We start from the raw sequence: 27,720 nt of genomic DNA, 5'->3' as shown, positions 1-27,720 counted from the left end.
TAAATAACAATAAATATCTGCTGCAGATAGTCAATGATTTAACACCGAGGATAGGTAAACACTGGTCTATTCTGGGTATGTGATACTGTATTTTGAAGAGGAGTGAGTAATTGTTGTGTCTGCCAGGCTGAGTGGTGGGTGGTGGATGGTGTGTCTCCTAAAGTGCAGTACCCACCGCTGGGGTAGATGAGGATCTCCACAGGGCAGTCGTAGGTGTATTTGTCAGCCAGGGTGATGACAACGCTGGTGGCTGAGCGGGCCAGGGGGTCTGCGTCGGCCCGGATCGCATGAGAGGGGCTCTCCACACCTGCACAAAAACACCTCTAAAGCATCTAGAGTGTAAAATCTACAGTGTAGTATAAACAGTGGCATCCACTGTGATTTCACTTGACAAAGACATAAGCTATATACAAAAGTATGTGGACACCCTTCCAATTAGTGGATTTGGCTATTTCAGCCACACCCGTTGCTGACAGGTGTATAAAATCGAGCTCACAGTCATGCAATCTCCATAAACAAACATTGGCAGTAGAATGGCCTTACTGAAGAGCTCCGTTACTTTCAACGTGGCACCGTCATAGAATGCCACATTTCCAACAAGTCAGCTCGTCATATTTCTGCCCTGCTAGAGCTCCCCCAGTCAACTGTAAGTGCTGTTATTGTGAAGTGGAAACCTGTAAGAGCGACAACGGCTCAGCCACAAAGTAATAGGCCAAACAAGCTCACATAACGGGACTGCTGGGTGCTGAAGCGTGTAGAAATCGTCTGTCCTTGTTTGCAACACTCACTACCGAGTTCCAAACTGCCTCTGGAAGCAACTTCAGCACAAGAACTGTTCATCGGGAGCTTCATGAAATGGGTTTCCATGGCCAAGCAGCCGCACACAAGCCTAAGATCACCATGCGCAATGCCAAGCGTCAGCTGGAGTGGTGTAAAGCTGCCACCATTGGACTCTGGCGCTGTGGAAACGCATTCTCTGGAGTGGTGAATCACACTTCCCCATCTGGTACTCCGATAGACGAATCTGGGATTGGCGGATGCCAGGAGAATGCTACCTGCCAGAATGCAAACTGTAAAGTTTGGTGGAGGAGGAATAATGCTCTGGGGCTATTTTTCATAGTTCGGGCTAGGCCCCTTAGTTCCAGTGAAGGGAAACCTTAACGATACAGCATACAATGACATTCTAGATTATTCTGTGCTTCCAATTTTGTGGCAACAGTTTGGGGAAGGCTCTTTCCTGTTTCAGCATGACAATGGCCCCATGCACAAAGCGAGGTCCATACAGAAATGGTTTGTCAAGATCGGTGTGGAATATCTTGACTGGCCTGCACAGAGCCCTGACCGAAACCCCATCAAACCCCTTTGGGATGAATTGGAATGCCGACTGCAAGCCAGGTCTAATCGCCCAACATCAGTGCCTGTCCACACTAATGCTCTTATGGCTGAATGGAAGTCCCCGCAGCAATGTTCCAACATCAAGTGGAATGCTTTCCAAGAAGAGTGGAGGCTGTTATAGCAGCAATGGGGGGACCAACTCCATATTAATGCCCGTGATTTGGGAATGAGATGTTCATGAAGCAGGTGTCCACATACTTTTGGTCATGTAGTGTATCACAAAAATACTCAAATAAATCCTGTTTGTGTGTGGAGGTAGCTTTTTACTCATAGTGGAAGGATGTCTATATCGGTATGCAAGTCACTGTTGGTCAGGAACATAAATTGCATTTATTATTATACAAATGAACTGCAATGTGTAGATGGTTGTGTGTTGTGTCTCTGACCTGCAAGGAGATAGGGGGCTCTGATCTCCAGCTGGAAGCTAAACTCATAGTCGATGGAGTTGATGGCCTCTTCCTCCAGTAGCAGGGCCATGCACAGCTGGGGATTTATGGGTGTCTGTTCATGTGGACCCAGGGCACAATTATGCCTGTCCCTCCTGTGCAAAAATACCACAATACAAAATCATATCATTTCTTGTCCACGAGTCAGCTCTTTCTCTGTCTAGAACATTTAAAATAATTTATATCTAATACCGGAAGGTTGTGAATAACTTAACTTCAAAGTTCACAGTCAAAGGGATACTTCAAAAGTTACAAGACTGTAACTACCAATTGGATACCACAAAATTGGGCAGAAAAAGGGGTGAAAAAAATAAATAAAGATCAAGTTTTCTTTAAAGATCAAAATGACACTATACATTTTTTATTTGGACAAGACAGCGTTGACATTCAGTTGTGGTTATGATGATGACACATTGTCACAGCATTCTTACGTTCTGTTCTGGAAGTTAGGGGAGAGTCCCTGCTCCTCGTTGATGGTCCTCTGGACCCTCGGGGTGCACACGGAGGGTGACGTGACACGGATTCCCCCGTCCGGCAAGGTGGGCAGCTCAGAGGAGGTGCTGACCAGCACGTTGACCGTCTCCAGAGGTGGGATGACCCCCAGATTCACCACCAACACCGTCCTCTCCAAGTCCTCGTCCAGCACTATCTGTCCTGGAATACCATAGCAGAACAACTCACATAAATGGTAATGTTTTGTATTTTTCTGAGCAATATTATCATTATTCACTGGATTATATTCTAGATACGTAGTTGGAACCAAAACCACTAGACTGGTCCCTGTTTGGACTGTCTTGCCATCTCCAATTGTCATTGTCACACAAATGACCATAGGAGTTGGCAAGATGGCACAAAGAGATCTGTGGCCAGGCTATAGAACCACTGACCACTTCATGACAGTGTGTGACGATTCCTCTAACCTTTAGAGGTGACATGGCGTGAGACACATTCTTACCACTGCCACTCTGAAGGGCTCCATTAGCTGTAGTGCAGCAATCAAAGTAACAGTCATCCATCTTGGACTTGTCTTTGATTTGCACTGTTATTATTTGGCTGGAGATCATAGCCTCGAATCCCACAACGGTAGAGCATTCTTCCAGTGGGTAAATGAAGATACCTGCATCAAATGAAGACAGGTAATTAAGTCAAACTAACGCAATTATCTCAATACAGCCCCTAGACAGTGCCTATGTAAATGTTTACATTGAGAAACATTGTGGAAGCTCTAGAGGCTACCTAGGAGACAAGGGAAGTAAATTCAGAATAATCATTTTAAGCACACTTGTATAAGGCCCCCAGGGAGTGTTCATGATCACTTGTAGTAATGATCTTACTTTTTTGTATAATGTACAAATGAGGTCCTTACCTTCAATAGGATGGTCCTCGAAGTTGTTGTAGGTCATGGATGCTGTCAGGGCTAGAGTGTAACCTCTGACACAGGAAGTGATCTCGGAGACACTGAGAGGCAGAGCATTCTGTCTCTCCTTGTTGATCAGGCCTGGCATGGTGATGCTTCTTTTATGTTTGAGTTTCTTTTCATTACCAATCATAGACTGGGGGTAAATAACACATTTTTCAGACACATTTTTAATAACTCAGAAAAAAAGAAAAAAAACTATACAAACACACAGTTTTCATTATAAATTCTGATATCCTCTCCCTTGTATTGTTATCCAGCAATAACATCAAAGAAAACAGAGCGGGCCTTATTAATGCCTTTGACATAAATCAAAACTTTCTTTAACTAGGCAAGTCAGTTAAGAACTAATTCTTATTTACAATGACGGCGTACACCGTCCAAACCCGGACGACGCTGGGCCAATTGTGCACCGCCCTATGGGACTTCCAATCACAGCCATGTGTAATACAGCCTGGATTCGAACCAGGGTGTCTGTAGTGATGCCTCTAGCACTGAGATGCAGTGCCTTAGACCGCTGCGCCACTCAGGAGCCCAAAACATTACATCCCTGCAGGCAGGCCCAGACAGTAAAACCACAGGGAAATTAAAACTATCAGTTCAGTACATGCATGCTTAGACTACAAAAGTGATTGAAAATGAAAACAAAAACATTAGAGATAGAGAGAGATCATGTTTTTTACTGTAGTATGACATGAGTGGGGGTCTCTGATCTACATGTAAAGCAATATAACACATTTGTCCAAGGTTATATTCAGGACACATTTCAAGTTCCCACTATAGAAAAAGCATGAGTCATCCAACAAACAGAGGATCAACATCAAAGTTGCACTGGTCTGGTAGAATATTGCATGAATGAGTGTGTGAGATGCGACGTGGCTATGAGAAGTGGACAATGCTTATGGCCAATATTTTCATGCAAATGTCATGTGACATGGCAGCTCAACCTTTATTACTAGTCAAAAGTTTGGACACACCTACTCATTCAAGGGATTTTCTTTGTTTTTATTTTAATTTGATTTGTTTTCTACATTGTAGAATAATAGTGAAGACATAAACTAGGAAATAATGCATATGGAATCATGTAGTAACCAAAAAAGTGTTATATAAATATATATTTGAGATTTTTCAAAGTAGCCACACGTAGGCATTCTCTCAACCAGCTTCATGAGGTAGTAACCAGGAATTACATTTCAATTAAAAGTTCATTTGTGGCATTTCTTTCCTTCTTAATGCATTTTAGCCAATCAGTTGTGTTGTGACAAGGTAGGGGTGGAATACAGAAGATGGCCCTATTTGGTAAAAGACCAAGTCTATATTATGGCAAGAACAGCTCAAATAAGCAAAGAGAAACAACAGAGCATCATTACTTTAAGACATGAAGGTCAGTCAATTTCAAGAACTTTGAAAGTTCCTTCAAGTGCATTCACAAAAACTATCAAGCGCTATGATGAAACTGGCTCTCATGAGGACCACCACAGGAAAGGAAGATCCAGAGTTACCTCTGCTGCAGAGGATAAGTTCATTAGAGTTACCAGCCTCAGAAACTGCAGCCCAAATAAATGCTTCACAGAGACACATCTCAACATCAACTGTTCAGAGGAGACTGTGTGAAGCAGGCCTTCATGGTCGAATTGCTGCAAAGAATCCACTACTGAAGGACAACAATAAGAAGAAGATGCTTGCTTGGGCCAAGAAACACAAGCAAATTACATTAGATCGGTGGAAATCTGTCCTTTGGTCTGATGAGTCCACATTTGAGATTTTTGGTTCCAACCGCCGTGTCTTTGTGAGACGCAGAGTAGGTGAACAGATAACCTCTGCATGTGTAGTTCCCACCGTGAAGCATGGAGGAGGAGGTGTGATGGTGTGGGGGTGATTTGCTGGTGACACTGTCTATGATTTATTTAGAATTCAAGGCACACTTAACCAGCATGGCTCCCACAGCATTCTGCAGCAATATGCCATCCCTTCTGGCTGGTGCTTAATAGGACTATCATTTGTTTTTCAACAGGACAATGACCCAACACACATTTCCAGGATGTGTAAGTGCTATTTGACCAAGAAGGAGAGTGATGGGAGTGCTTCTACAGATGACCTGGCCTCCACAATCACCCGACCTCAACCAAATTGAGATGGTTTGGGATGAGTTGGACCGCAGAGTGAAGGAAAAGCAGCCAACAAATGCTTAGCATATGTGGGAACTCCTTCAAGACTGTTGAAAAAGCATTCCAGGTGAAGCTGGTTGAGAGAATGCCAAGAGTGTGCAAAGCTATCATCAAGGCAAAAATAAAAAATAATCTAAAATAAAATATATATATTTTGATTTGGTTAACACTTTTTTGGTTATTACATGGTTCCATATGTGTTATTTCATAGTTTTGATGTATGCACTATTATTCTACAATGTAGAAAATAGTAAAAATAAAGAAAACCCCTTGAATTAGTAGGTTTTTCCACATTTTTGACTGGTACTGTATGTGGTGTTCTGGGTCTGTCGTGTCCAGAGAGCCATTGCCTGAGCGTCTAACACTGGCTTTATGCGAGGTGTTGTGAGGAAAGCAATTTCCATAGAAACTGAGAGGCTGCCTGCCTAATATACCAGTATTAGTGGCTATAAGACTACACAGACTACAATACCTCCACATAGTGAACAACTCTACCTGCTTCTTCAGACAAAGAGTATTTTCTGTGAAACCTCAAGATCTTAATTATCTACATGATGGAGCTCAAGATTGTTGCTCTCCCTGGCTCCCTGGACTCGATAAGATGACAACATTTAACAGACCAGACCACTGTCTGTTGTCATAATGCAGCCACACTTTACAGGATCCATAATTCATTGACAAAATGCGTTCCCCCTCCTCGTACTACTTAATCAAAAGGAGGTTTTGGCTGGCCGGCACAGCATTGTCATTTATTGAAAAGGAAAAGGTCAGACAGATGCATCAACATTGCTCACGTCTGCTCTGTTCTGCAATCAGTGTCAACCGTGCCACCATGTGTCCTAAGGGGCACAAGCTGGGAATATTGATATAGTATTATATTTAATTGTATTATTAATATTGATGTTGTAGAGATGCAGTGTCTTGTTCCTGTAAGTCTCAAAATCTCTCACAGTACATTGATGCCATTATTCTTACTTTATGCTAAAAACAAATTGAACAGCATAACCGGACTGTAAACTGTTTTAGCTATGACAACACAGAAATGCATTGTGAAATCAGATGGCCTCATATTGATGTACAGTTATAATGCAAACATGATTAATAAACTGAATCCACTTTTTTTTATAGCCATGCTAAGCAATCATGGTGGGGGGAAAAGAAGAAAAAAAAACACACACACACATATATATATATATATATACAGTATGTATGTTTTTTTTCTTCTTTTCCCCCCACCATGATTGCTTAGCATGGCTATAAAAAAAAGTGTATATATATATATATATATATATATATATATGAGAACAGGAACTCAAATTGAGGGGGAATGTTCACATAAAATGTTCACAATTAAGTCGATTTATCTTATGCACAAAACTATCCCCTTTCAATAATGCCAGAATCTTGCTTCAATTATTTATGTCCAGTGGTCATAAGGCAATCTATTAGCGTTTCTCTTTTAATGGAAGTTTCCTTTTTCAGTCTGACGGGTCATGATATTGATTGTGTCCAAGTGATAGACCCCATGAGACCCCCCTCCTTGTTGTATGAATCATCCTGAAATCTCCAGAAAGGTTCATCCGAACATAACCTAATTTCATCCACTATAAATATACCAGAAGCCATCATTTAATACAGTACAGTCATAATAACATCAACAATAACAACAGCTTTCCAAAGAAACAGGTCTGAAAAAAAACACCTGTTGATTGCTATTGCTCGATTTCATTGCAGACTCATATAATTGAAAAAATATCAATGCCGTCATACAATATACATGCACAATATTTAGCAACTTTTCAAATAAACAAATCATATTTAGAATGTAGAGAATGGAAGCAGAATCATGTCATGCAATCACTGACATCATCTGATATCAACACGTCTTCTTACCTTTCATTTGTGTCAACTGGGAGTGAAATTATGTCTGTCTTTTGGATGCCCACTTTTCATGAAAAATGTCCTTTCCCTTCTATTTCTCTTCCCTCCTTTTTTTCTTGCCTCTACAGTATGTGGCGTAGAGGAAATGCCAGCTGTCACAGGTGGGCAGAGAAACTATTAATTAAATGGTTCTGGCTTTTCACAGAGGGACTAAACAAATCAAAGAAGGACAGTTGACAGGCAGCAACCGTGGCAGCAATTCAGTCAGCACAGCAACATGTGGTTATAAAAAGTATCTCTCAGCTCAGTCGCTGTCCTCCCTCCTTGTGGCTGGAGTTAGAGGCTTTCGCTAACGGAGAGAGAGAGCGAGAGAGAGAGAGAAAGAGAGACAGACAGTCATTTGCAACAGATTAGCATCCCTTTCCCCTACTACCTCTCCTCTTTGCATTTATAGCATCAGCACCATCACTCTCCTTCCCTGCAATCGATGATGCGAGACCCCATTTATGGATCCTTTTTGATAGCTGGGGGATCAGACTAGATAGATGAAATGCAGCACCAGGCATGGAGCACTAGTGGGGGGGGGGGGGGGGGGGGGGGGGGCATAAAGCATGTCTCTCTTGCCTCCACCCAGGGCAGGCATCAACCTTCCCACTCACCATCGCTGACAAGTGCTCTGTCTCTGGTTTATTGGAAAGCCTATAATGTTTTTATTCTAATGTGGGTAGTGTTAGTCTGATCCACCTATAATTTTTTTCCACTGAGGAGGTAACCATGACAATCGATATAGAGTTCTACTGGCATCTTAAAAGACATTTTGGTTGGCATGAGGGAGGGGGTTGTATGTGGGTGGAGGGTATTGGCTGAAGCTGCATCCGCTCCTCAATTAAATTAGCATAATGCTGGCCATAACCCCCCTCTCTCTTTCCTCTTTTAATCTGTGTGTGTGTGTGTGTGTGTGTGTGTGTGTGTGTGTGTGTGTGTGTGTGTGTGTGTGTGTGTGTGTGTGTGTGTGTGTGTGTGAGAGAGAGAGTGATGTGGACTGTCAGGTCTCTACCTGGCTGGGTCACTTTCATTAGGACCGATCAGGACATCCATAGTCTCTTCTCCTCCTACTCAATTTGTCTGGGTCCAGATGACGAATCAAAAATAATAAACCATATCAAATTAGATAGAAATGACATATCATTTATAGCTGTGATATGTTAACGATTAACAAACAATAAACAATAGTTTAAACTGACAAGTAAAAAATAGCCAACCTTGCTTATCTGATAAAGATTGTATTATTCCAATATAGTCTGTGGTATTGCTCATTTTAAACCACCTCCTACACAAACACATTTTGGGGTAAAACAAAGTTGATTGGAACTCAGAATTCCACTTCCGAGTTTCCATCGGAATGAATGCAGCTGAGCTAGCTAGAGCCGGTGCGCTTCAGTGGTAGCTTCTTTGGCTTGGCAGGCAGCATCTCTTTCGACGCCCAGCTTGATTGCATCGTTTATGTAGATAAAACTTCGGAAACTTGTTCTAAAATAATATACATTAAAGGTTAATCATGGCTACTGACTCTTGGGCCCTTGCTGTCGATAAACAGGAAGCTACGACTGACTCAGTAAGTTTAAATGTATAGGCTAGCAAGTTTAGCTAGCATGGTATAATTAGCTAGACAGCTATATTCTCAGCTTTACGAAAAGTATCTAACTTTATGCTGCTAGTTTGCGAGCCCCGCCAACTGCAACTGGGGCAATTTGTGGCCGAATTATTACTTTAGCATACCATGTGCTGGTTCCACTTACTGACACACCTTTTGAAAGCACTGCCATTGACTGTAGCTGTGTTTGTCATGGCTTTGTTGTTGGTAGAATTTGACACTTGCTTGCCAAGATTTTATGAGGGGAAGCTTTCATTCTGAGACGAGATATTTGCGTACTAATAAAACTTTTTTTTTTCTCTTACCAGTTCGGCTCCTTGGTGATAAGATCTCTACCTCGAGGTGGAGGTGATGCTGCACCTAATAAGGCAAAAAAGGGTAAAACCACTGATGCCAATCAAACATTTGCTCTTGATATTCTTCCATGTATTGTCCATTACATTTTTGTGATAAAATTATGTGATGAGTTTGTTTTTCTGCCAGGTACCACAAAGCAAGTGGAGAATGGCACCAACGTAGACGGGGAGGAAAAAGGTGTGAATTCTTAGCGTTTATTCTCATCTCCCTGTCATGTCTCCATTCAATTAGTGTCGTCGGACAGGTCATTCACCTGTCACTCTTGTCTTTTAGAGGACAAAGCGGCCCAGTCATTGTTGAATAAGATGATCCACACCAGCCTTGTGAACACTACCAATCAAGTAGAGGTTCTTCAGAGGGATCCCAACTCTCCTCTTTACTCGGTCAAGACATTTGAAGAGCTGAGGCTGTAAGTGATATCTGATTTCAAATTCAACATTGCTTACACCTCACATTAAGCCTAGATTATACAGTGTATTTTTTTGTGGCATTGTGTGGTGTTGTTTGGTCAGACTTTTATTATATGTTGTCCTTTTCGTGGCCTCTGCTTTAAAAAAATAATAATTGTACATCCATCTCAGGAAAGATAAGCTGCTGAAGGGAGTGTATGACATGGGCTTCAACAGACCCTCTAAGATCCAGGAGAATGCCCTGCCCATGATGCTGGCAGAGCCGTGAGTACCCATTTATCAATAACAGAGGAAATAGCCTAGATATTCTGGACATACGAAGGTGTTGTGATGCGTGTTCTGAGGTTACACATTTCATTTCCACTTTGTCAGATGTAGTCAAGCTAGTTGTTAACCATTGTCTATGTACACAGTAATATAGTTGTTTGATTGAATTTTTTATGTGAAATTAATGGAATCTACCTTCTTTTAGTCCCCCATTAATCTCTCTTCAGCGTGTATTATCCCTCTGGTTCCAGACCTCAGAACCTGATTGCCCAATCACAGTCCGGTACAGGTAAAACAGCTGCCTTCGTGCTGGCCATGCTCAGCCATGTCGACCCAACTAACAAATGGGCACAGGTGAGTGGCATCTCCATCTTCAGCAATGCTATGGTCCATTAGCATTAGTCATGCTATGAGAGAGGTTAGACTTCAAGAGGTCAGGTAATCAGTAAGGTCAGAAAGAGTTTGCTCTTTAGGTGGATGTTTATGGGTTGTTTTATTAAGAGCACCTACAGATCAGAGTTACAGGAAATTGTCTTAGTTTAGAGAACATCTATCACAATGTGTTGCTTTTGTTTATTTTGTAGATGGAAGCCTCTTATTACTGAAACTTCTTATTTTGCCCCCTCAGTGTCTTTGCATTGCCCCAACGTACGAGCTAGCTTTGCAGACTGGTAAAGTCATTGAGCAGATGGGGAAATTCTATCCTGAGGTGAAATTGGCATATGCCATTCGTGGCAATAAATGTAAGTCTCAAAACATTCCTACTTTGTATTTATTTTGAATACAACCTGTAATGTTTGGGTGCCTAATTTCACGGGGAAATGGTAGGTCACTGCCAGTGCTCTCACAAATTTCATGTCGAAAGCATAACTGTCAATTAAGAAAATGCCACACGTGTATTATAGAGTTGATGTTCTGTAAATATAAGATGCTGATGAAAAGCATCATTGTAACAATATCATTAACTGTCCTGTTTGTCTCTGGGTGTTGAGCAGTGGACCGAGGGGCGAAGCTTCAGGAGCAGATTGTCATCGGGACACCTGGCACGGTCTTGGACTGGTGCTCCAAACTGAAGATCATCAACCCCAAGAAGATCAGCGTCTTTGTCCTGGACGAGGCTGATGTCATGATCGCCACACAGGGTCACCAGGACCAGAGCATCCGGATCCAAAGGTGAGTTCTCCATATAGAAAGTTGTAAATGCACAGTACTCTCATCTAGCAGAACTTAAGTGATACGAAACAAGTTCATCTTGCAGGCCAGTAATCACAAGTGCTGCCATTTAACTTTGTTTACAGACACCTGTAAAAGGGCTCTTAATGACCGCTGATGATTTTCAGATGCTATTCGACTCAATAACAGCGTAACAGTCTGGTTATATAAGGACATTTCATTCCCCCATTCAGAATGTTGCCAAAGGAATGTCAGATGCTGCTGTTCTCTGCCACCTTTGAGGACTCCGTGTGGAAGTTTGCTGAGAGGGTTGTGCCAGATCCCAACATCATCAAGCTGAAACGTGAAGAGGAGACTCTGGACACCATCAAGCAGTATTATGTGCTTTGCAGCGACAAGGAGGAAAAGTTTACAGCACTCTGTAATATCTACGGCGCCATCACCATCGCCCAAGCTATGATCTTCTGTCACGTGAGTATCCTCAACTTATCCTAGGATTGAAGGAATTCTCTGAGGGATTTGATTTGATACGGTACATAAACTAATGAAGTAAAGAAATAAGGTAGACTTCTTTGCCCCTAGACCCGAAGGACAGCTGGCTGGCTGGCTGCAGAGCTGACCAAGGAGGGCCATGTGGTGGCGCTGCTGAGTGGGGAGATGACTGTGGAACAGAGAGCGACCATCATCGAACGCTTCAGGGAGGGCAAGGAGAAAGTCCTGGTGACCACCAATGTATGCTCCAGAGGTATAAAGACTGTCATTGAAAGCTAGATTAATGGTACCATTTATCCCAAGTAGGAGGGTGAGGATGAGTGTTTAATTCATTTTTAATTCTATATATTTTTTTTTGTACATTGAATAGGCATAAGGGCGGGCATGTTTTTTTCTCTCTTTTTCTATTGATAGGCATTGATGTTGAGCAAGTTTCTGTGGTGATAAATTTTGACCTGCCCATGGACAAAGATGGAAACGCTGACAACGAGACATACCTTCACCGGATTGGTCGCACAGGACGTTTCGGCAAGAGGGGCCTTGCAGTCAATATGATTGACAGCAAACACAGCATGAACATTCTCAACCAAATCGAGGAACATTTCAGTACGTCACTCTGTTTCTAGAAGTCGTCACAAGGTTGTACATTTTGATCTATAAGACAATGTTCTAATAATTTCCTTTTTTTTTTTTCATAGATAAGAAGATCAACAAGCTTGACACCGATGATCTCGATGAAATCGAGAAAATCAGCAACTAGATGCTGCTAACCTTGATCACTAATCATTTAATGCAACTATTTATGCAGTTTGGACTATTAACTAATTTGGGCTTTTGGACTTGTCACTTTAAGGATTTATTTGAATGTTTACATTAAATTACAGCTGTTAGCCATGCCTTAAATGCAAAGCATTTTCAGGACAATAGTTCATACCAAAGAGAGGTCATGGCTAGGAGGGATGTCAAAAGTTGAAATTTTTTGTATTTTAGCGAACCCTAACCCTTTTCCTAACCTTAACCTAATTCTCATAACCTGCAATGAAAAGTAAAATCTGACAAAAGCAGGATACCTTCATTGATACTATTAGCATTATGGTTGGTGTTCAGTTGCTATATATTTTATTTTATTGAGTGGTTGCACTAAACTAATATTTTAACCTCTAGATCTTGAAGTCTCTCTGAGGCATGTATAGGTAGCCATTGGTTGTTAGCAATATACAATATATTGAATCAAACAAGACTTTGCAATTGTTAGAATGGGGGAAGTTTGCTGTGCTGATTGGTCTTAAAAACCCTTTTCTTATAGAATAATACTAGTGGAAGGTAAATGTGATTTGAAGTTGAGCAAATGGGAAGTAGTACCCAAACTGGAGAAATGTCCATTCCTTATTAATGAGAAGGCAGGCAACTCATGATCAGTCTAGACTAACAATCCTCAAGTGATATAAAGCATTTCAGGATCACAACACTAAATACATTCTTGATTGTTTAGATGTGTGCCTCACAATAATCCAAAGATTCCATTGTAGTAATACTGCAAGTATTGGAGCAGTTGCTCCCTCTATTTAATTTTTTTCCCCAATAGGTTCTGCAAATCTCTATTGCGGGAGGTTGTTTCAGTGGAAACAAGTTTTGTTCAGTCACATTCAAGCTTATTCTGTCACCTGACAGAAGTTGGTCACTTTTACCAAGTAAAATAATATTGTATGGAATATACCTAAGTTGTTAGGAATAAATATTAGATCTATTTCAAGAGGAAAAGCTTTATTGAGCAAAACACCATTGAATTGTTTCATTTTCTACCTCCAGTGAATATGATTTATATTTGGACTGCTTGAACTAAAGAGTTTAGAGTGTTTACCTTGGCTATGAAAGCTAAAATAGCCTCTGCTGAATCTCTTCTCTTATACTTTCTGCACTTTTTTTGGTTTTGTCATTTCTAAATGGTGGTTGTAATAAAGATTACTTAAAGTATGTCTGTCTGGGCTTATTCTGTGGCACAGTGGCTGTGAATTACCTTGAATGCAAAACACACCTTCCTAAGCTCCTCTTTACAATGGAAACAAGCACTCTTTCCTCTAAAAACATATGGCTTCATTGTTAATATAATATATAGGCCTACTTGTCATAACTTTAATGTTTGTTGTTATACTGTGTCATCCATCTTGAGTTCAGGCAGAGTCCATATCCTCCTGAAAGATGCACAGTACTGATCTATTTAAGATGTCACATTGGGCCAAAGTCATGTTCAGGTCTGTGAATGTCCTTCGGAGGGGTCTATCCACAACACTCTTAATGTAGCCATCCACGATCTCAATGTAACCATGCTCATATCTGGCCCCATACATGGCCTCTGCACTGGCAAGCACCGTCAGTAGGGTGTCTGTGGGTAGGAAGTGGTACTCAAACCTCCTACCACACGGAGCCCGGATGGCAAGGAGTAAGCTCAAAGGATCAGGAGTGCCAGGGGAGAATACTGGTGGGCTTTCTGCCTCTGGGGTTGTGGCCATCACGTTGAGGTTGGGAGTGGGGCAGACCTTGCAAAGCACCTCTGACACGTTGCCTATCTCCGGGTTGCTCTGGGATTCTGCTCGGGTCCTCACTGAGGACAGCTGATGCTCCCCGTGCCCTTGCCGAGCCTGGACAATGAGGCTGTCGGACAGATTGAGCTTGGATGTCTTCTCCTCCATGCCCCTCAAAGAGACACCCTCCTCTGACGTCTTCTTCTCAATAGAGGGGAGGGGCTTGTATTTGTTCCAAGGGAAGGGAAGAGAGGGTACCTTGGGAACAGTATCTAGGTAGTCTGGGTCTTGTTTCACGCTCAGCTGGCTGCCCTGCCTGAAGAGGGATTGAGAGCGGGAGCGGAGGCAACGATCTGACCTGTCGTAGCCCATTGAAGGAGGCTTCGGGATCAGTGGTGTGTTGTGGAAGCTGTCAGCCACATCCATGTTTGGCGTGTGGCTCAGGTTGGGTCGACTACGCCCTTTTGAGGACTTTGGCCTGGTCAAATGCATTCTCCACAGCAGTTGAATGTTTTAGATGTGACTCAACTCTAAAAGATGGGAGATAAGAGAGAACTGAAATATAAATGTAATAGCTATTCTGTGACATTCTCTGTCTCATCATAGTCACACTGTGAATGGCATTCTTGCTGAGAGCCTCTGGGTGTGCAGGCTTTTGTTACATCCTTGCTGAAAGTTATGTTACTGTCTGCTCATCAGGGTTGGCTCAAAAGTCTTCATACCCAGTAGCTGTTAAGGAGACTGGCCACCCTTTTTGAGAGCCCTGGCCAGCTTGAAAGTTTACTAATCTTGAAATGCCAATGACAGAAAATGTCTTCCGTTTGATTTCCTTGTTGACCAGTTAACGTTACCAAATTAACGTTAGGTAACTAAGCTGTCAGATCCAAGTAGGTGACAAAGAGGGAATATACTTGCCACTAGAATTACAGATAGTGCACGATAAGAATACTAACAAGCATATGCAGCATACCTTGCATTTCAGCTGATAGATCAGTCTCTTTTTTTGCTTGTCAACACTCGAGGGAAGTTTTCAAGCTTCTTCAGCAGGCAGTGTAACTCAAGTTACCGATACAGCTATGGTTACCTTGACAACGCTGCTAGCCTCACACAGCAACAAAGCTGCCCCCTGGTGCAAGTCAATGAGCGTGCAGCATCAGTCGTATCTATTCCATTTCTAATCACACTGCTCCAGACTAGGGTTGCAAGATTTCAGGAACTTTCAATAAATTCCCTGGTTCTCGTAAATCCTGAGTAGACGATCCTGATTCCGTATTTCCTGTTTATTCCCTCCGGATTCAGGGAATCCTCCAACCGAGACTTTGGGGATACCAGATAATTTATTGAAAGTTCCTGTAATTTTGGAATTGTACTCCAGACAGACATGTTTTGCATTATGAAAATTGTATTTGAAACATTGCACTAGATTTAACGCTAATATCCATCTTCATTCTTAGGTTATATAACACCATGACACAATTATGAAGAAACATAAATCACTGCAGAAATAGAACAAAGACAAAGTCTAGACTTTGTGTTTAATTTATCATTTCATTCATAGTCAACAGAAAAAATGAAAAACTGTAAGATTAAGTGGTACATATTTTAAACAATAAACAAGGCAACAGTAAATGTCATCCACCCCCCTTGGGCCAATCAGTGTAATTTTGTAAATAACAAGACTTCTAAGGCAAAACCAGAGGAGGCTCCTCAGAGGATGAACGGGAAGACCATCCTCCTCAGTGAATTTCAGAAAAATGTAAATTGTAAAACATTTAAAAAGTTATCATTTTTAGATAAAACTATACTAAATATAATCACATCACCAAATAATTGATTAAAACATTATTTTGCAAAAGTCTACAGTAGCCTCAACAGTACTCTGTAGGATAGTACCATGGTGTAGCCGGGGGACAGCTAGCTTCCGTGCTCCTCTGGGTACATTGACTTCAGTACAAAACCTAGGAGGCTCATGGTTCTCACCCCCTTCCATAGACTTACAGTAATTATGACAACTCCCAGAGGACATCCACCAGCCTATCAGAGCTCTTGCAGCATGAACTGACATGTTGTCCACCCAATCAAAGGATCAGAGAATTAATCTAGTACTGAAAGCATAAGCTACAGCTAGCTAGCACTGCAGTGTATACAATGGGGTGAGTAATTAACTCAAAGAGAGAGAAAGACAATAGTTGGAACAGTTTATCAAATTAAGGGGAAGCAATAGAAAAATAGAGATTGTTATTTTCCCCCACTTTCAGAATCACTTACTTTGCTAGCAAATGCAGCTGGCTCTAGTTTAGCCTACTGAAACACCCTGCTCAAACAGAGTGATGCTATGTTAGCTAGCTGGCTATGACTTTCCAACCTAACACTGGAACTCCAAGTTGTTTTAAAAAAAAATTCTCCAGGTAAGGTAAGGTAAGCTTTTGGTATTACTAATTTATTGCCATCAGGGCCTCGTTGACGTAACTGCTCACTGACCGTACACTGTAGCGTTACTGCCTGCCGGGTTTACAAACGCGTTAGTTCTATTATCTATGCAGACTATGACATTACTTTAGCTAATATGGTGACAATGATGTAGGCTGTGTGTAGCGGTTTGGCTTACAAAGGTTTTTTCCACCTGGTCACATACAGCTGATGTGTTGTGCATTGAAGTCCACAACAAAGGGAAGAGGTGAGAGGAGGAGAGATGCGAAAAGGAATACAACGTGGCTGTTATGAAAGTGATGTGTTTACACATTATCAGGGGTGTATTCATTCAGCCAATTCTGTTGAAAAACGTTTCTTAAATGGAAGCAAATAGGGATAAACATACCTGAATTTGTCCAATAGAAACTCATTTGCAACTGTTGGACTAATTATGACACCCTATGTCGCTCGACCTGTGTGCACCTACGTTGTAAACTTTCATTCATAGGCTAGGTTGTAGCAACCTCATGATGGGTATAGGGAAAATTTGAGTATCATGTAGTAGTCTAAACCTATCGCTGTTACATTGAACTAGGTGAATGGAATATGAATTAGTCATCCAATATCCTGTAATAGAAATAAGGCCATGCTCATGAAAAACATTTGTCCTCCCTCATCTTAAACGGCACTGACCGCCACTGGGAAAGACTCATCATTCACCCACGTTTCCTCAAAAATCAGCCAGTGGTATCTGATAATGGTGCACGATTCAGAAGTTTATTCAGCTGTTTACGTACCTACCCACAATTGCTAATAACCCATCTGCAACCACTGACTATGTGTGTTAAAGTGAAAATCTGTGGCCCGCAAACCAGCAAATATAGAAGATGCCCTGTAGGCTACAGTCAGACCACAGAATACATTTTTGACAAGAGGTGGAGGATTTTTTTGTGTGCCTAATTTAGTTATGTTCCTGCTTATAATTTCAGACATTTTGGTAGGCTATTTGTTAGGTAACTTGCCTATATTTAGATAGGCCTACATGCAACCTCTCTTCTGTCATTATATGTTGCCCTAGAACACTAAGGGTGAGTTGGTAAATTCACTCTGGCTATCTACTAAGATTTCAGAGCACTACTCTGAGTATGCCTGAGTGCAGAATAACTGATGAATTTAAGAATGCACAACTCCCGTTGAATATGATCGGTCTCTTCCAAATAAAGATTACAGTTTTGAAACTGCAGTAAAAGCGTAGTAACTAGCTGACTGTGGTATTTTGGATGCAGTAATAACTGCAATACACTGCACTGTAACTGCAGATATACTGCAGTTATAAAAAACATGTTATTTTGGACGCAGTATTTGCAACATACTGCAGTTATACGGCAATCTTTTTTTGTAAGGGGTGTCAGTAAACGTCAGCAAAACAAACGTAATTAAATTGTTGCCAGCAGCACAGTTAGTCACCAATGCTCTAGATAACATGAAAACAGCCTAACCAGCTCTGCAAGGGCTAAGTAAAATGGTCAGAGTGAGGTGTTGTCATGTGTCTGGAAGTAGCTAGCAAGCTAACCAACTTTAGCCAGTTAGATTGGGTGCCGTTGTGAGGTCAGAATGTTTGGATCAACCCTACTTCTCGGCCAGAGCATTCAGTGTGCACTCTGAACACTCCGAGAGGGAAGCGCTCTGAACACTCCGAGACGGAAGCGCTCTGAACACTCCGAGAGGGAAGCGCTCTGAATTTGTGAACCGACTATCTGACAATGCTCTGAATTTAAGATCGCACTCTGGCACTGCCAGTGAATTTACAAACACACCCTAAATAAACCCTTGCTCACCAGAATTGTAGAAATGATAGAATGATTGCTTGAATTTAGTTGACAACGGTAAAGTTCTCCCTGTCATCTCTGCTTCTTTCACAGAGCAAAGACATTTAGGGACCGGGGAGAAAATGCAAGAACAAAAAAAATGGGAAAGATTTACTGGGCAGAATGTCCAAATGACATCAGTTTAACCAGTTGTAAGGAAATAGAAAGCTGTGAAAACAACCCAACATGTTTCTGATAAGATTTCCATTCGACTTAGTATTTCAACCACATAAAATATACATCCATCAGCTTTTATGATGCTGATAAAGATGGCACCTCTACAGACTTCACATTTGCATTCTCTCAAGACGCTGAACTAAACCAATCATATTTCTCCACTCCTGTTCCCGAGTCAAAGTGTACACTTGGTGTATCAGTTTACTTCAAGAAATGCTTAATTCTGCAGGGGTTAATATTACGACTACGTAAAAAGTTATAGACAGTCAGTCTCAGGTTTTCAGTTTCCATTTAACCCATCTGAACAATGGGCTGCAGTTCCTTTGTCACACGCCATCTGGATAATCAGTGTAATTTTGTAAATGCCCGATTTCTATGGCAAGACGCATCATTCCACAAAATTGCTGTCGATTTGTCAAAATTGGGCCAGTGCGGTCCGAGATATCACGTGTGACGAATGAACGTACTAACGGACAGAGACAGATCCACCGTCCCCTCCCCAATTTCATTGTGGGGCGACAATTATGGACATGTATATCTTTAGATTAGACAAGACCAACATACAACCTAAAAATATGCTATTGCATTTGCAATGAATACATACTCTTCCCGTAATACAAAACCTACTTTGAGCGCTAAAAACTGATACATGCTTAAATAAATTAAGGAGAGACTGAAATGCAAAGAGATGTGTTACACAAAAACAGCACTGAATGCCATAGAAATCCCATTTCACAATTCTAATTAGAAATAAATATATGGGTAATGCTGCCTTATTACATAATAATGTACATACAGTAATACACCCATCTCCATACACCAGAAATTGTCACCAAGAAACAATAAGGAGCAGCACAGCTTGCCAGCATTGATGTGCTGGTTGGACTACGAGGCCTACAGTAGCCTGGTGGTCTCCGATCTATTTATGCTGTCTTGCCAACTCTTACAAACAATTGCATTGGAGTTGGCAAGATGACACACACAGATCTGGGACCATCAGGCAACTACTACTACAGTACTTCCTGCCTACTAGGGCAAGTCCAATATATTGTTCTGGGCATAGAGGTCCTCTGTCACTTGGTACACCTCAGAGATGAGCGGCAGGGCATCCCCTAGCATGGCCACTACCTGCTCTGGGGTACCTACATTCATCACATCAAAGAACGTAGCACGCCCTGGGAGAGCCCAGAAAGCTGTACCGGCAGCCTTGCGGATGATCCATGCATGGTGTTGGGAGAGGGACTCATTATAGGCCTCAGAGCACATGACAGAGGTCTTGCTTTCCTCAGTGCTGGTGCGCAGCCGTTCGAGAAAGAGCTCCAGCCAGCGCAGGGCACGGTGAAGCCTCAGTAGGGTGCGACAGCCGGACTCGGGGAAGCTGCCCCTCTTAGTCAGGTCCACCAGTTGGTTGTCCAGTTCGTATTTGACCATAGACTGGACAGTGACGTAGTGGGCCCCATTCTCACCGTTCAGATGGTTGATCAGGATTTGGATCTTGTTGACAGCATCCTTGGCGATGAAGGAGAACACACTCCCCAGGCTGTTCATGAATCTGGATACAAAGGACAATAAACACATTTAACACACGTTTTTTTATTGGAAGAGTCTTCAAATATTTCATTATACTAAATGGCTCTATATATTTTTTTATTTTACCTTTATTTAACCAGGTAGGCAAGTTGAGAACAAGTTCTAATTTACAATTGCAACCTGGCCAAGATAAAGCAAAGCAGTTCGACAGGTACAACGACACAGAGTTACACATGGAGTAAAACAAACATACAGTCAATAATACAGTAGAAAAATAAGTCTATATACAATGTGAGCAAATGAGGTGAGATAAGGGAGGTAAAGGCAAAAAAGGCCATGGTGGTGTAGTAAATACAATGTAGCAAGTAAAAAAACCAAACACGAATGGTAGATTTGCATTGGAAGAATGTGCAAAGTAGAGATAGAAGTAATGGGGTGCAAAGGAGCAAAATAAATCAATACAGTAGGGAGAGAGGTAGTTGTTTGGGCTATATTATAGAAGGGCTATGTACAGGTGCAGTAATCTGTGAGCTGCTCTGACAGCTGGTGCTTAAAGCTAGTGAGGGGGATAAGTGTTTCCAGTTTGAGATTTTTTCAGTTCGTTCCAGTCATTGGCAGCAGAGAACTGGAAGGAGAGGCGGCCAAAGTAAGAATTGGTTTTGGGAGTGACCAGAGAGATATACCTGCTGGAGCGAGTGCTACAGGTGGGTGCTGCTATGGTGACCAGCGAGGTGAGATAAGGGGGGACTTCACCTAGCAGGGTCTTGTAGATGACCTGGAGCCAGTGGGTTTAGCGACGAGTATGAAGCGAGGGCCAGCCAACGAGGGCGTACAGGTCGCAGTGGTGGGTAGTATATGGAGCTTTGGTGACAAAACGGATGGCACTGTGATAGACTGCATCCAATTTATTGAGTAGGGTATTGGAGGCTATTTTGTAAATGACGTCGCCGAAGTCGAGGATCGGTAGGATGGTCAGTTTTACAAGGGTATGTTTAGCAGCATGAGTGAAGGAGGCTTTGTTGCGAAATATTAGATTTAACTTTGGATTGGAAATGTTTGATGTGAGTCTGGAAGGACTAACCAGTCACCTAGGTATTTGTAGTTGTCCACATATTCTAAGTCAGAACCGTCCAGAGTAGTGATGTTGGACGGGCGGGCAGGTGCAGGCAGCGATTGGTTGAAGAGCATGCGTAGTTTTACTTGTAGTTTTACTTGTATTTAAGAGCAATTGGAGGCCACGGAAGGAGAGTTGTATGGCATTGAAGCTCGTCTGGAGGGTTGTTAACACAGAGTCCAAAGAAGAGCCAGAAGTATACAGAATGGTGTCATCTGCATAGAGATGGATCAGAGACTCACCAGCAGCAAGAGCAACATCATTGATGTATACAGAGAAGAGAGTCGGTCCAAAAATTGAACCCTGTGGTACCCCCATAGAAACTGCCAGAGGCCCGGACAACAGGCCCTCCGATTTGACACACTGAACTCTATCAGAGAAATAGTTGGTGAACCAGGCGAAGCAATCATATGAGAAACCAAGGCTATCGAGTCTGCCGATGAGGATGTGGTGATTGACAGAGTCGAAAGCCTTGGCCAGGTCAATGAATACAGCTGCACAGTATTGTTTCTTATCGATGGCGGTTAAGATATCGTTTAGGACCTTGAGCGTGGCTGAGGTGCACCCATGACCAGCTCTGAAACCAGATTGCATAGCATAGAAGGTATGGTGGGATTCGAAATGGTCGGTAATCTGTTTGTTGACTTGGCTTTCGAAGACCTTAGAAAGGCTGGGTAGGATAGATATAGGTAGCAGTTTGGGTCAAGAGTGTCCCCCCCTTTGAAGAGGGGGATGACCGCAGCTGCTTTCCAATCTTTGGGAATCTCAGACGACACGAAAGAGAGGTTGAACAGGTTAGTAAATAGGGGTTGCAACAATTTCGTTTTTAGAAAGAAAGGGTCCAGATTGTCTAGCCCGGCTGATTTGTAGGGGTCCAGATTTTGTAGCTCTTTCAGAACATCAGCTGACTGGATTTGGGAGAAGGCTTGGGTGAGTTGCTGTGGGGGGTGCAGTGCTGTTGACCGGGGTAGGGGTAGTCAGGTGGAAAGCATGGCCAGCCATAGTAAAATGCTTATTGAAATTCTCAATTATAGTGGATTTATCAATGGTGACAGTGTTTCCTATCTTCATATTGAGACAACCAGAATAATTTCAGGGGTTGACATCAAGGAACCATTAAGATCAGTACTGAGATTTTGTATTTGTGTTGCTATCAGTAAATAAAAAAATCTCAGTGCAGGCTCAACTTGCCCGGGTTGGCTGACATCACGAAAATTATGCGTGCGCATTGATGTGGCATGCGTTCTTATGATTCTGAATGGTCAGATAGCAAGCATCAATGACAAAAAGCTGCCATGTAGGAAATAGTAGATGGCTCATTTCAGCTCGTAGCTTATTATTGATACCATGTCTTGTTTTGACTGATGTCATGTATATGCCAATATGGCTCAAATTTGCTAGCTAGCTAACCAACAACTGTAAAGATATATTTGAGAAACAACTGCTCATTGTCAAAATGTGTGTTTTCAATAAACATTTGGAGACTAAATACAGTTTACATGTTATCAAGTCTACGCCAACCCCGTCTGTTACAACCAACCTGTCTATAAATACCATACATTGTCTGTCTTTCACTTAAACAATGGTGAGGGTCCAGAAAGATCAGTTTTAGGCTAATGGAATTCTTTGCATTTTGGTTATTTTGTCTTTTTTTAAATTAACATGCACAATGGTGCAATCTCAGAGCAGGCTCAACTTGTGCGACTACTCCCTTCACTTGCCCCAGGCAATAGGGCAACACTTAAAGCCAGAGTCCTTAGTTGCTACATCCATTTTTTTTTGTAAATATATCATTAATTTACGATATATACCCATTGATTCTTGAAGAATCAAGCTTCAATGCCATACAACTCTCCTTCCGTGGCCTCCAATTGCTCTTAAATACAAGTAAAACTAAATGCATGCTCTTCAACCGATCGCTACCTGCACCTACCCGCCTGTCCAACATCACTACTCTGGACGGCTCTGACTTAGAATACGTGGACAACTACAAATACTTAGGTGTCTGGTTAGACTGTAAACTCTCCTTCCAGACCCATATCAAACATCTCCAATCCAAAGTCAAATCTAGAATTGGCTTCCTATTTCGCAACAAAGCATCCTTCACTCATGCTGCCAAACATACCCTTGTAAAACTGACCATCCTACCAATCCTCGACTTTGGCGATGTCATTTACAAAATAGCCTCCAATACCCTACTCAACAAATTGGATGCAGTCTATCACAGTGCAATCCGTTTTATCACCAAAGCCCCATATACTACCCACCATTGCGACCTGTACGCTCTCGTTGGCTGGCCCTCGCTTCATACTCGTCGCCAAACCCACTGGCTCCATGTCATCTACAAGACCCTGCTAGGTAAAGTCCCCCCTTATCTCAGCTCGCTGGTCACCATAGCATCTCCCACCTGTAGCACACGCTCCAGCAGGTATATCTCTCTAGTCACCCCCAAAACCAATTCTTTCTTTGGCCGCCTCTCCTTCCAGTTCTCTGCTGCCAATGACTGGAACGAACTACAAAAATCTCTGAAACTGGAAACACTTATCTCCCTCACTAGCTTTAAGCACCAACTGTCAGAGCAGCTCACAGATTACTGCACCTGTACACAGCCCACCTATAATTTAGCCCAAACAACTACCTCTTTCCCAACTGTATTTAATTTTTATTTATTTATTTATTTTGCTCCTTTGCACCCCATTATTTTTTATTTCTACTTTGCACATTCTTCCATTGCAAAACTACCATTCCAGTATTTTACTTGCTATATTGTATTTACTTTGCCATCATGGCCTTTTTTGCCTTTACCTCCCTTCTCACCTAATTTGCTCACATTGTATATAGACTTGTTTATACTGCATTATTGACTGTATGTTTGTTTTTACTCCATGTGTAACTCTGTGTCGTTTTATCTGTCGAACTGCTTTGCTTTATCTTGGCCAGGTCGCAATTGTAAATGAGAACTTGTTCTCAACTTGCCTACCTGGTTAAATAAAGGTAAAATAAATAAATAAAATAAAAATATCAGGGATGGTCAGTCCTTGCATAAATAGCTCTTTCTACGAATTTGATTGTGGTAACATTTCTCCAGGCCAATCTCTCAGCTTTTTATCAAAACAAAGGTGGGTTAACGCTTTGTTATTGTTTCAACTAAGGATTCCAACTTTAATGTTAATCTCTGTAATGTACATAGCAGATTTGTTTTTAGTACATATAACTAGATTATGTGCACTCAATGATTTGCCAGCTGTGTGTTTAATGTTAGCCCAGGGCTACCTAGTTAGCTAAGAATCTAGGCTAGCATAGATTTAAACGACTTACCTTACAAGACCAAGCCATCCTGCTACATAATGTTCGAGGAACACTTCTTTGTTTTCAGATAGGCATGACTTAAAAGTGTCAAGAACCTCTTGTAATGTGAATTTCGGGTCCTCTACTGCAACAGAATCGGCCATGGCTACACGGAAGTACTATACGTCGAAAAATTATATGAATGAGTGCAGCAATTCTACAATATTGTTTACTTGCTAATACAGATCTTAATATGAATGTTTTATATTCAACATATGGGCATCCTTAATAACCTGTTATTATTAGAATTGCTAACAAATTAACTGCATTCTGATAATATCGTACTTGCGAACTCTGTCGTCCCACGGAAGTAACGTTACTAGCTAGGTTTCCACTAGCTTCTAGCAACAAAGTCGGATTCCACAGCCACAAAATAGCAAAAAAATGCAATAACAAAAAACAAAGTAGACAGTTAGCAGTGTGCTTAGGGTTATGATTAAAATCACATTTTAAAAAGAGAAATTGTAATAATGTGCGGGGTTTATGAAGCTATTGAAGACCAAAACACTGAGAACGGCCCTGCGCAGGTCCAAAGTTCGTGAGTACTGCAGTGCAGTTGCACATACTCGTCAATTGGTGTCGATAATGATGGGTGAAGCGCGTTGGAACAAACAGTATAAACACAGATAAGCTAATGAGACCATCTTTGGTGTAAGGGCCACTGCTAGCTAGCAACAACACACGCTACTAACCCATCTTTCTAAAACAAAACTGCTTCTTGTAGCCATCTAGCGAGCTAAATACTTTTTTTGCAGGGAAAGCTTTGTCCATCATAATTTAGCCGCTAGGGTTAACAACTAGCTAGTCAGCTACTTTTCGACCCATTCTAGTTTGAACACTCAGCCAGGATGCCTAAGATAAGTGACACCACTGGTTAAATCGAAAATTCTTCAAAATACAGAAATGTAGCTAGCCACGAACTTTGGAGCACGTTGTTTACCGCTAGATTAGCTAACTCTCCTATAACCTGTGATTCCACCAGCGTTTCTAAGCAGTCTTTGATTTCACACTCATTCGAAAGAGACATCTGCTAGAACACAGATAATATTTTATATAGACCAGATACTCTAGTGGCCGATCTCTACTTCTTAGCTGAGCTTTAACGGCGGTTGGCATCCAATAAAATGTTGCATTACCGCCACCTGCTAGACTGGAGTACAACTCCCTTATACATTGAATGAAAAAATAAGTAAATACCCTACCATCTAACACTACTCACAAAAAAATACAAAATTACACCACCCTACTCCACTATTTAAATCTATTTAGTCCTACCTCAGGCCAACAACATGAAAGGATGGGACCACCACTTAACACATCCTGTAAGTCTTCTGATGTGAAGTCTCACATGACCAAATACCTCTCGGCAGCTCCCACCACAACCTCAATGTTCTACGACTAATGTTCCATCCTTGCATTACAGTTGATAACCATTGCTATAAATGCTAAAAATCCAATCTTACGGAAACATACACCACCGTTCAAAAGTTTGGGGTCACTTAGAAATGTCCTTGTTTTTGAAAGAAAAGCAAATTTTTGTACATCAAAATAACAACAAATTGATCAGAAATAATAGAGTGTATACATTGTTAATGTTGTAAATTACTATTGTAGCTGGAAACAGCAGATTTTTTAATGGAATATCTACATTTTATGTTATTCTTTATTTAACCAGGTAAGCTAGTTGAGAACAAGTTCTCATTTACAACTGCGACCTGGCCAAGATAAAGCAAAGCAGTGCGTCACAAACAACAACACAAAGTTACACATAGAATAAACAAGCGTACAGTCAATAACACTAGAAAAAAGAAAGTCTATATACATTGTGTGCAAATGGCTTGAGGAGGTAAGGCAATAAATAGACCATAGTAACGAAATAATTACAATTTAGCAAATGAACACTGTGGTGATGATGTGATGTGCAAGTAGAAATACTGGTGTGCAAAAGAACAGAAAAGTAAATAAAAACAATATGGGGATGAGGTAGGTAGATTGGGTGGACTATTTACAGATGGGCTATGTACATCTGCAGCGATCGGTTAGCTGCTCAGATAGCTGATGTTTAAAGTTAGTGAGGGAAATATAAGTCTCCAGCTTCAGCGATTTTTGCAATTCGTTCCAGTCATTGGCAGCAGAGAACTGGAAGGAAAGGCTGGCTTTGGGGATGACCAGTGAGATATACCTGCTAGAGCGCGTGCTACAGGGCGGTGTTGTTATCATGACCAGTGAGCTGAGATAAGGCGGAGCTTTACCTAGCATAGACTTATAGATGACCTGGAGCCAGTGGCGACGAATATGTAGCGAGGGCCAGCCGACTAGAGCATACAGGTCACAGTGGTGGGTGGTATAAGGGGCTTTGGTGACAAAAAATATGGCATTGTGATAGACTGCATCCAGTTTGCTGAGTAGAGTATTGGAAGCTATTTTGTAAATGACATCACCGAAGTCAAGGATCGGTAGGATAGCCGATTCTAGATGTAATTTTGGATTGGAGATGTTTAATATGAGTCTGTGAGGAGAGTTTACAGTCTAGCCAGACACCTAGGTATTTGTAGTTGTCCACATATTCTAAGTCAGAATCGTCCAGGTTAGTGATGCTAGTCGGGTGGGCATACAGAGGTCCATTATCAGCAACCATCACTCCTGTGTTCCAATGGCACATTGTGTTAGCTAATCCAAGTTTATAATTTTAAAAGGCTAATTGATCATTAGAAAACCCTTTACAATTATGTTAGCATAGCTGAAAACTGTTGTCCTGATTAAAGAAGCTATAAAACTGACCTTCTTTAGACTAGTTGAGTATCTGGAGCATCAGCATTTGTGGGTTCGATTACAGGCTCAAAATGGCCAGAAACAAAGACCTTTCTTCTGAAACTCGTCAGTCTATTCTTGTGCTGAGGAATGAGGGCTATTCCATGCGAGAAAATGGAAGGCTTTCTACCATTCTATTTTAACAAACCATCTCCATTAACATCCAAACAACTCTCATTGAGCTCCATACAAAATCTCATCGCTTGGTGTGCGGAAAAAACGCAACCTGCTGGAGAAGACCAATTGTGGATCCAGTTACACCACGCAACAGTGTCTTT

At 41.6% G+C, this 27,720-nt stretch overlaps 4 protein-coding genes and 1 long non-coding RNA gene across 9 annotated transcripts in view; 2 read left to right on the top strand and 3 right to left on the bottom strand.

Moving 5' to 3' along the window:
* The window catches only part of LOC109869684 (von Willebrand factor A domain-containing protein 5B1), a 49,733-nt gene extending 41,963 nt beyond the window's left edge, over window positions 1-7,770 (bottom strand). The window contains exons 1-6 of the mRNA XM_020459954.2: window positions 7,320-7,770; window positions 3,208-3,394; window positions 2,797-2,958; window positions 2,273-2,495; window positions 1,782-1,936; window positions 176-307 (exon numbers count right to left, since the gene is read on the bottom strand). Of these exons, the coding sequence (XP_020315543.2) occupies window positions 176-307; window positions 1,782-1,936; window positions 2,273-2,495; window positions 2,797-2,958; window positions 3,208-3,391 (856 nt within the window). The 5' untranslated portion in view covers window positions 3,392-3,394; window positions 7,320-7,770. The remainder of the gene's footprint in view (window positions 1-175; window positions 308-1,781; window positions 1,937-2,272; window positions 2,496-2,796; window positions 2,959-3,207; window positions 3,395-7,319) is intronic.
* Window positions 7,771-8,670: 900 nt separating this feature from the next.
* On the top strand, window positions 8,671-13,634 carry LOC109869440 (ATP-dependent RNA helicase DDX19A). Of its 2 annotated transcripts, none has more exons than XM_020459604.2 (12): window positions 8,671-8,922; window positions 9,270-9,339; window positions 9,445-9,495; window positions 9,592-9,727; window positions 9,900-9,992; window positions 10,223-10,349; window positions 10,624-10,738; window positions 10,991-11,168; window positions 11,402-11,639; window positions 11,751-11,913; window positions 12,075-12,266; window positions 12,359-13,634. In XM_020459604.2, exons 1-12 carry the CDS (start codon window positions 8,866-8,868, stop codon window positions 12,418-12,420), a joined length of 1,482 nt encoding a protein of 493 aa, XP_020315193.1. In that variant the 5' UTR covers window positions 8,671-8,865; the 3' UTR covers window positions 12,421-13,634. The 2 variants fall into 2 exon arrangements, with proteins under 2 accessions (XP_020315193.1, XP_020315194.1); XM_020459605.2 differs by having other exon boundaries at window positions 8,672-8,922; window positions 10,247-10,349.
* On the bottom strand, window positions 13,628-15,257 carry ubxn10 (UBX domain protein 10). Its single transcript, XM_020459606.2, has 2 exons — window positions 15,153-15,257; window positions 13,628-14,712 (listed from the first exon to the last, which is right to left on the bottom strand). The coding sequence occupies exon 2, from the start codon at window positions 14,672-14,674 to the stop codon at window positions 13,832-13,834; it is 843 nt and encodes a 280-aa protein (XP_020315195.1). The 5' UTR covers window positions 14,675-14,712; window positions 15,153-15,257; the 3' UTR covers window positions 13,628-13,831.
* A 430-nt stretch (window positions 15,258-15,687) lies between these two features.
* Window positions 15,688-25,695, bottom strand: LOC109869249 (ceramide-1-phosphate transfer protein). Of its 4 annotated transcripts, none has more exons than XM_031803756.1 (4): window positions 25,572-25,687; window positions 24,917-24,972; window positions 24,602-24,750; window positions 15,688-20,191 (listed from the first exon to the last, which is right to left on the bottom strand). In XM_031803756.1, the coding sequence occupies exons 3-4, from the start codon at window positions 24,733-24,735 to the stop codon at window positions 19,669-19,671; spliced, it is 657 nt and encodes a 218-aa protein (XP_031659616.1). In that variant the 5' UTR covers window positions 24,736-24,750; window positions 24,917-24,972; window positions 25,572-25,687; the 3' UTR covers window positions 15,688-19,668. The 4 variants fall into 4 exon arrangements, with proteins under 4 accessions (XP_031659616.1, XP_020314845.1, XP_020314844.1 ...); XM_020459256.2 differs by having other exon boundaries at window positions 24,917-24,969; window positions 25,572-25,682; XM_020459255.2 differs by having other exon boundaries at window positions 24,917-25,693.
* Window positions 24,310-27,720, top strand: part of LOC109869250 (uncharacterized) — a 21,878-nt gene continuing 18,467 nt past the window's right edge. Inside the window, exon 1 of the long non-coding RNA XR_002252003.2 lies at window positions 24,310-24,402. This is a non-coding gene — a long non-coding RNA (uncharacterized LOC109869250). The remainder of the gene's footprint in view (window positions 24,403-27,720) is intronic.

Source organism: Oncorhynchus kisutch, linkage group LG24 (assembly GCF_002021735.2).
Source record: "Oncorhynchus kisutch isolate 150728-3 linkage group LG24, Okis_V2, whole genome shotgun sequence".
In the NCBI taxonomy this organism is placed as follows: Eukaryota; Metazoa; Chordata; class Actinopteri; order Salmoniformes; family Salmonidae; genus Oncorhynchus; species Oncorhynchus kisutch.
This window is presented reverse-complemented; position numbering and strand designations above follow the sequence as displayed.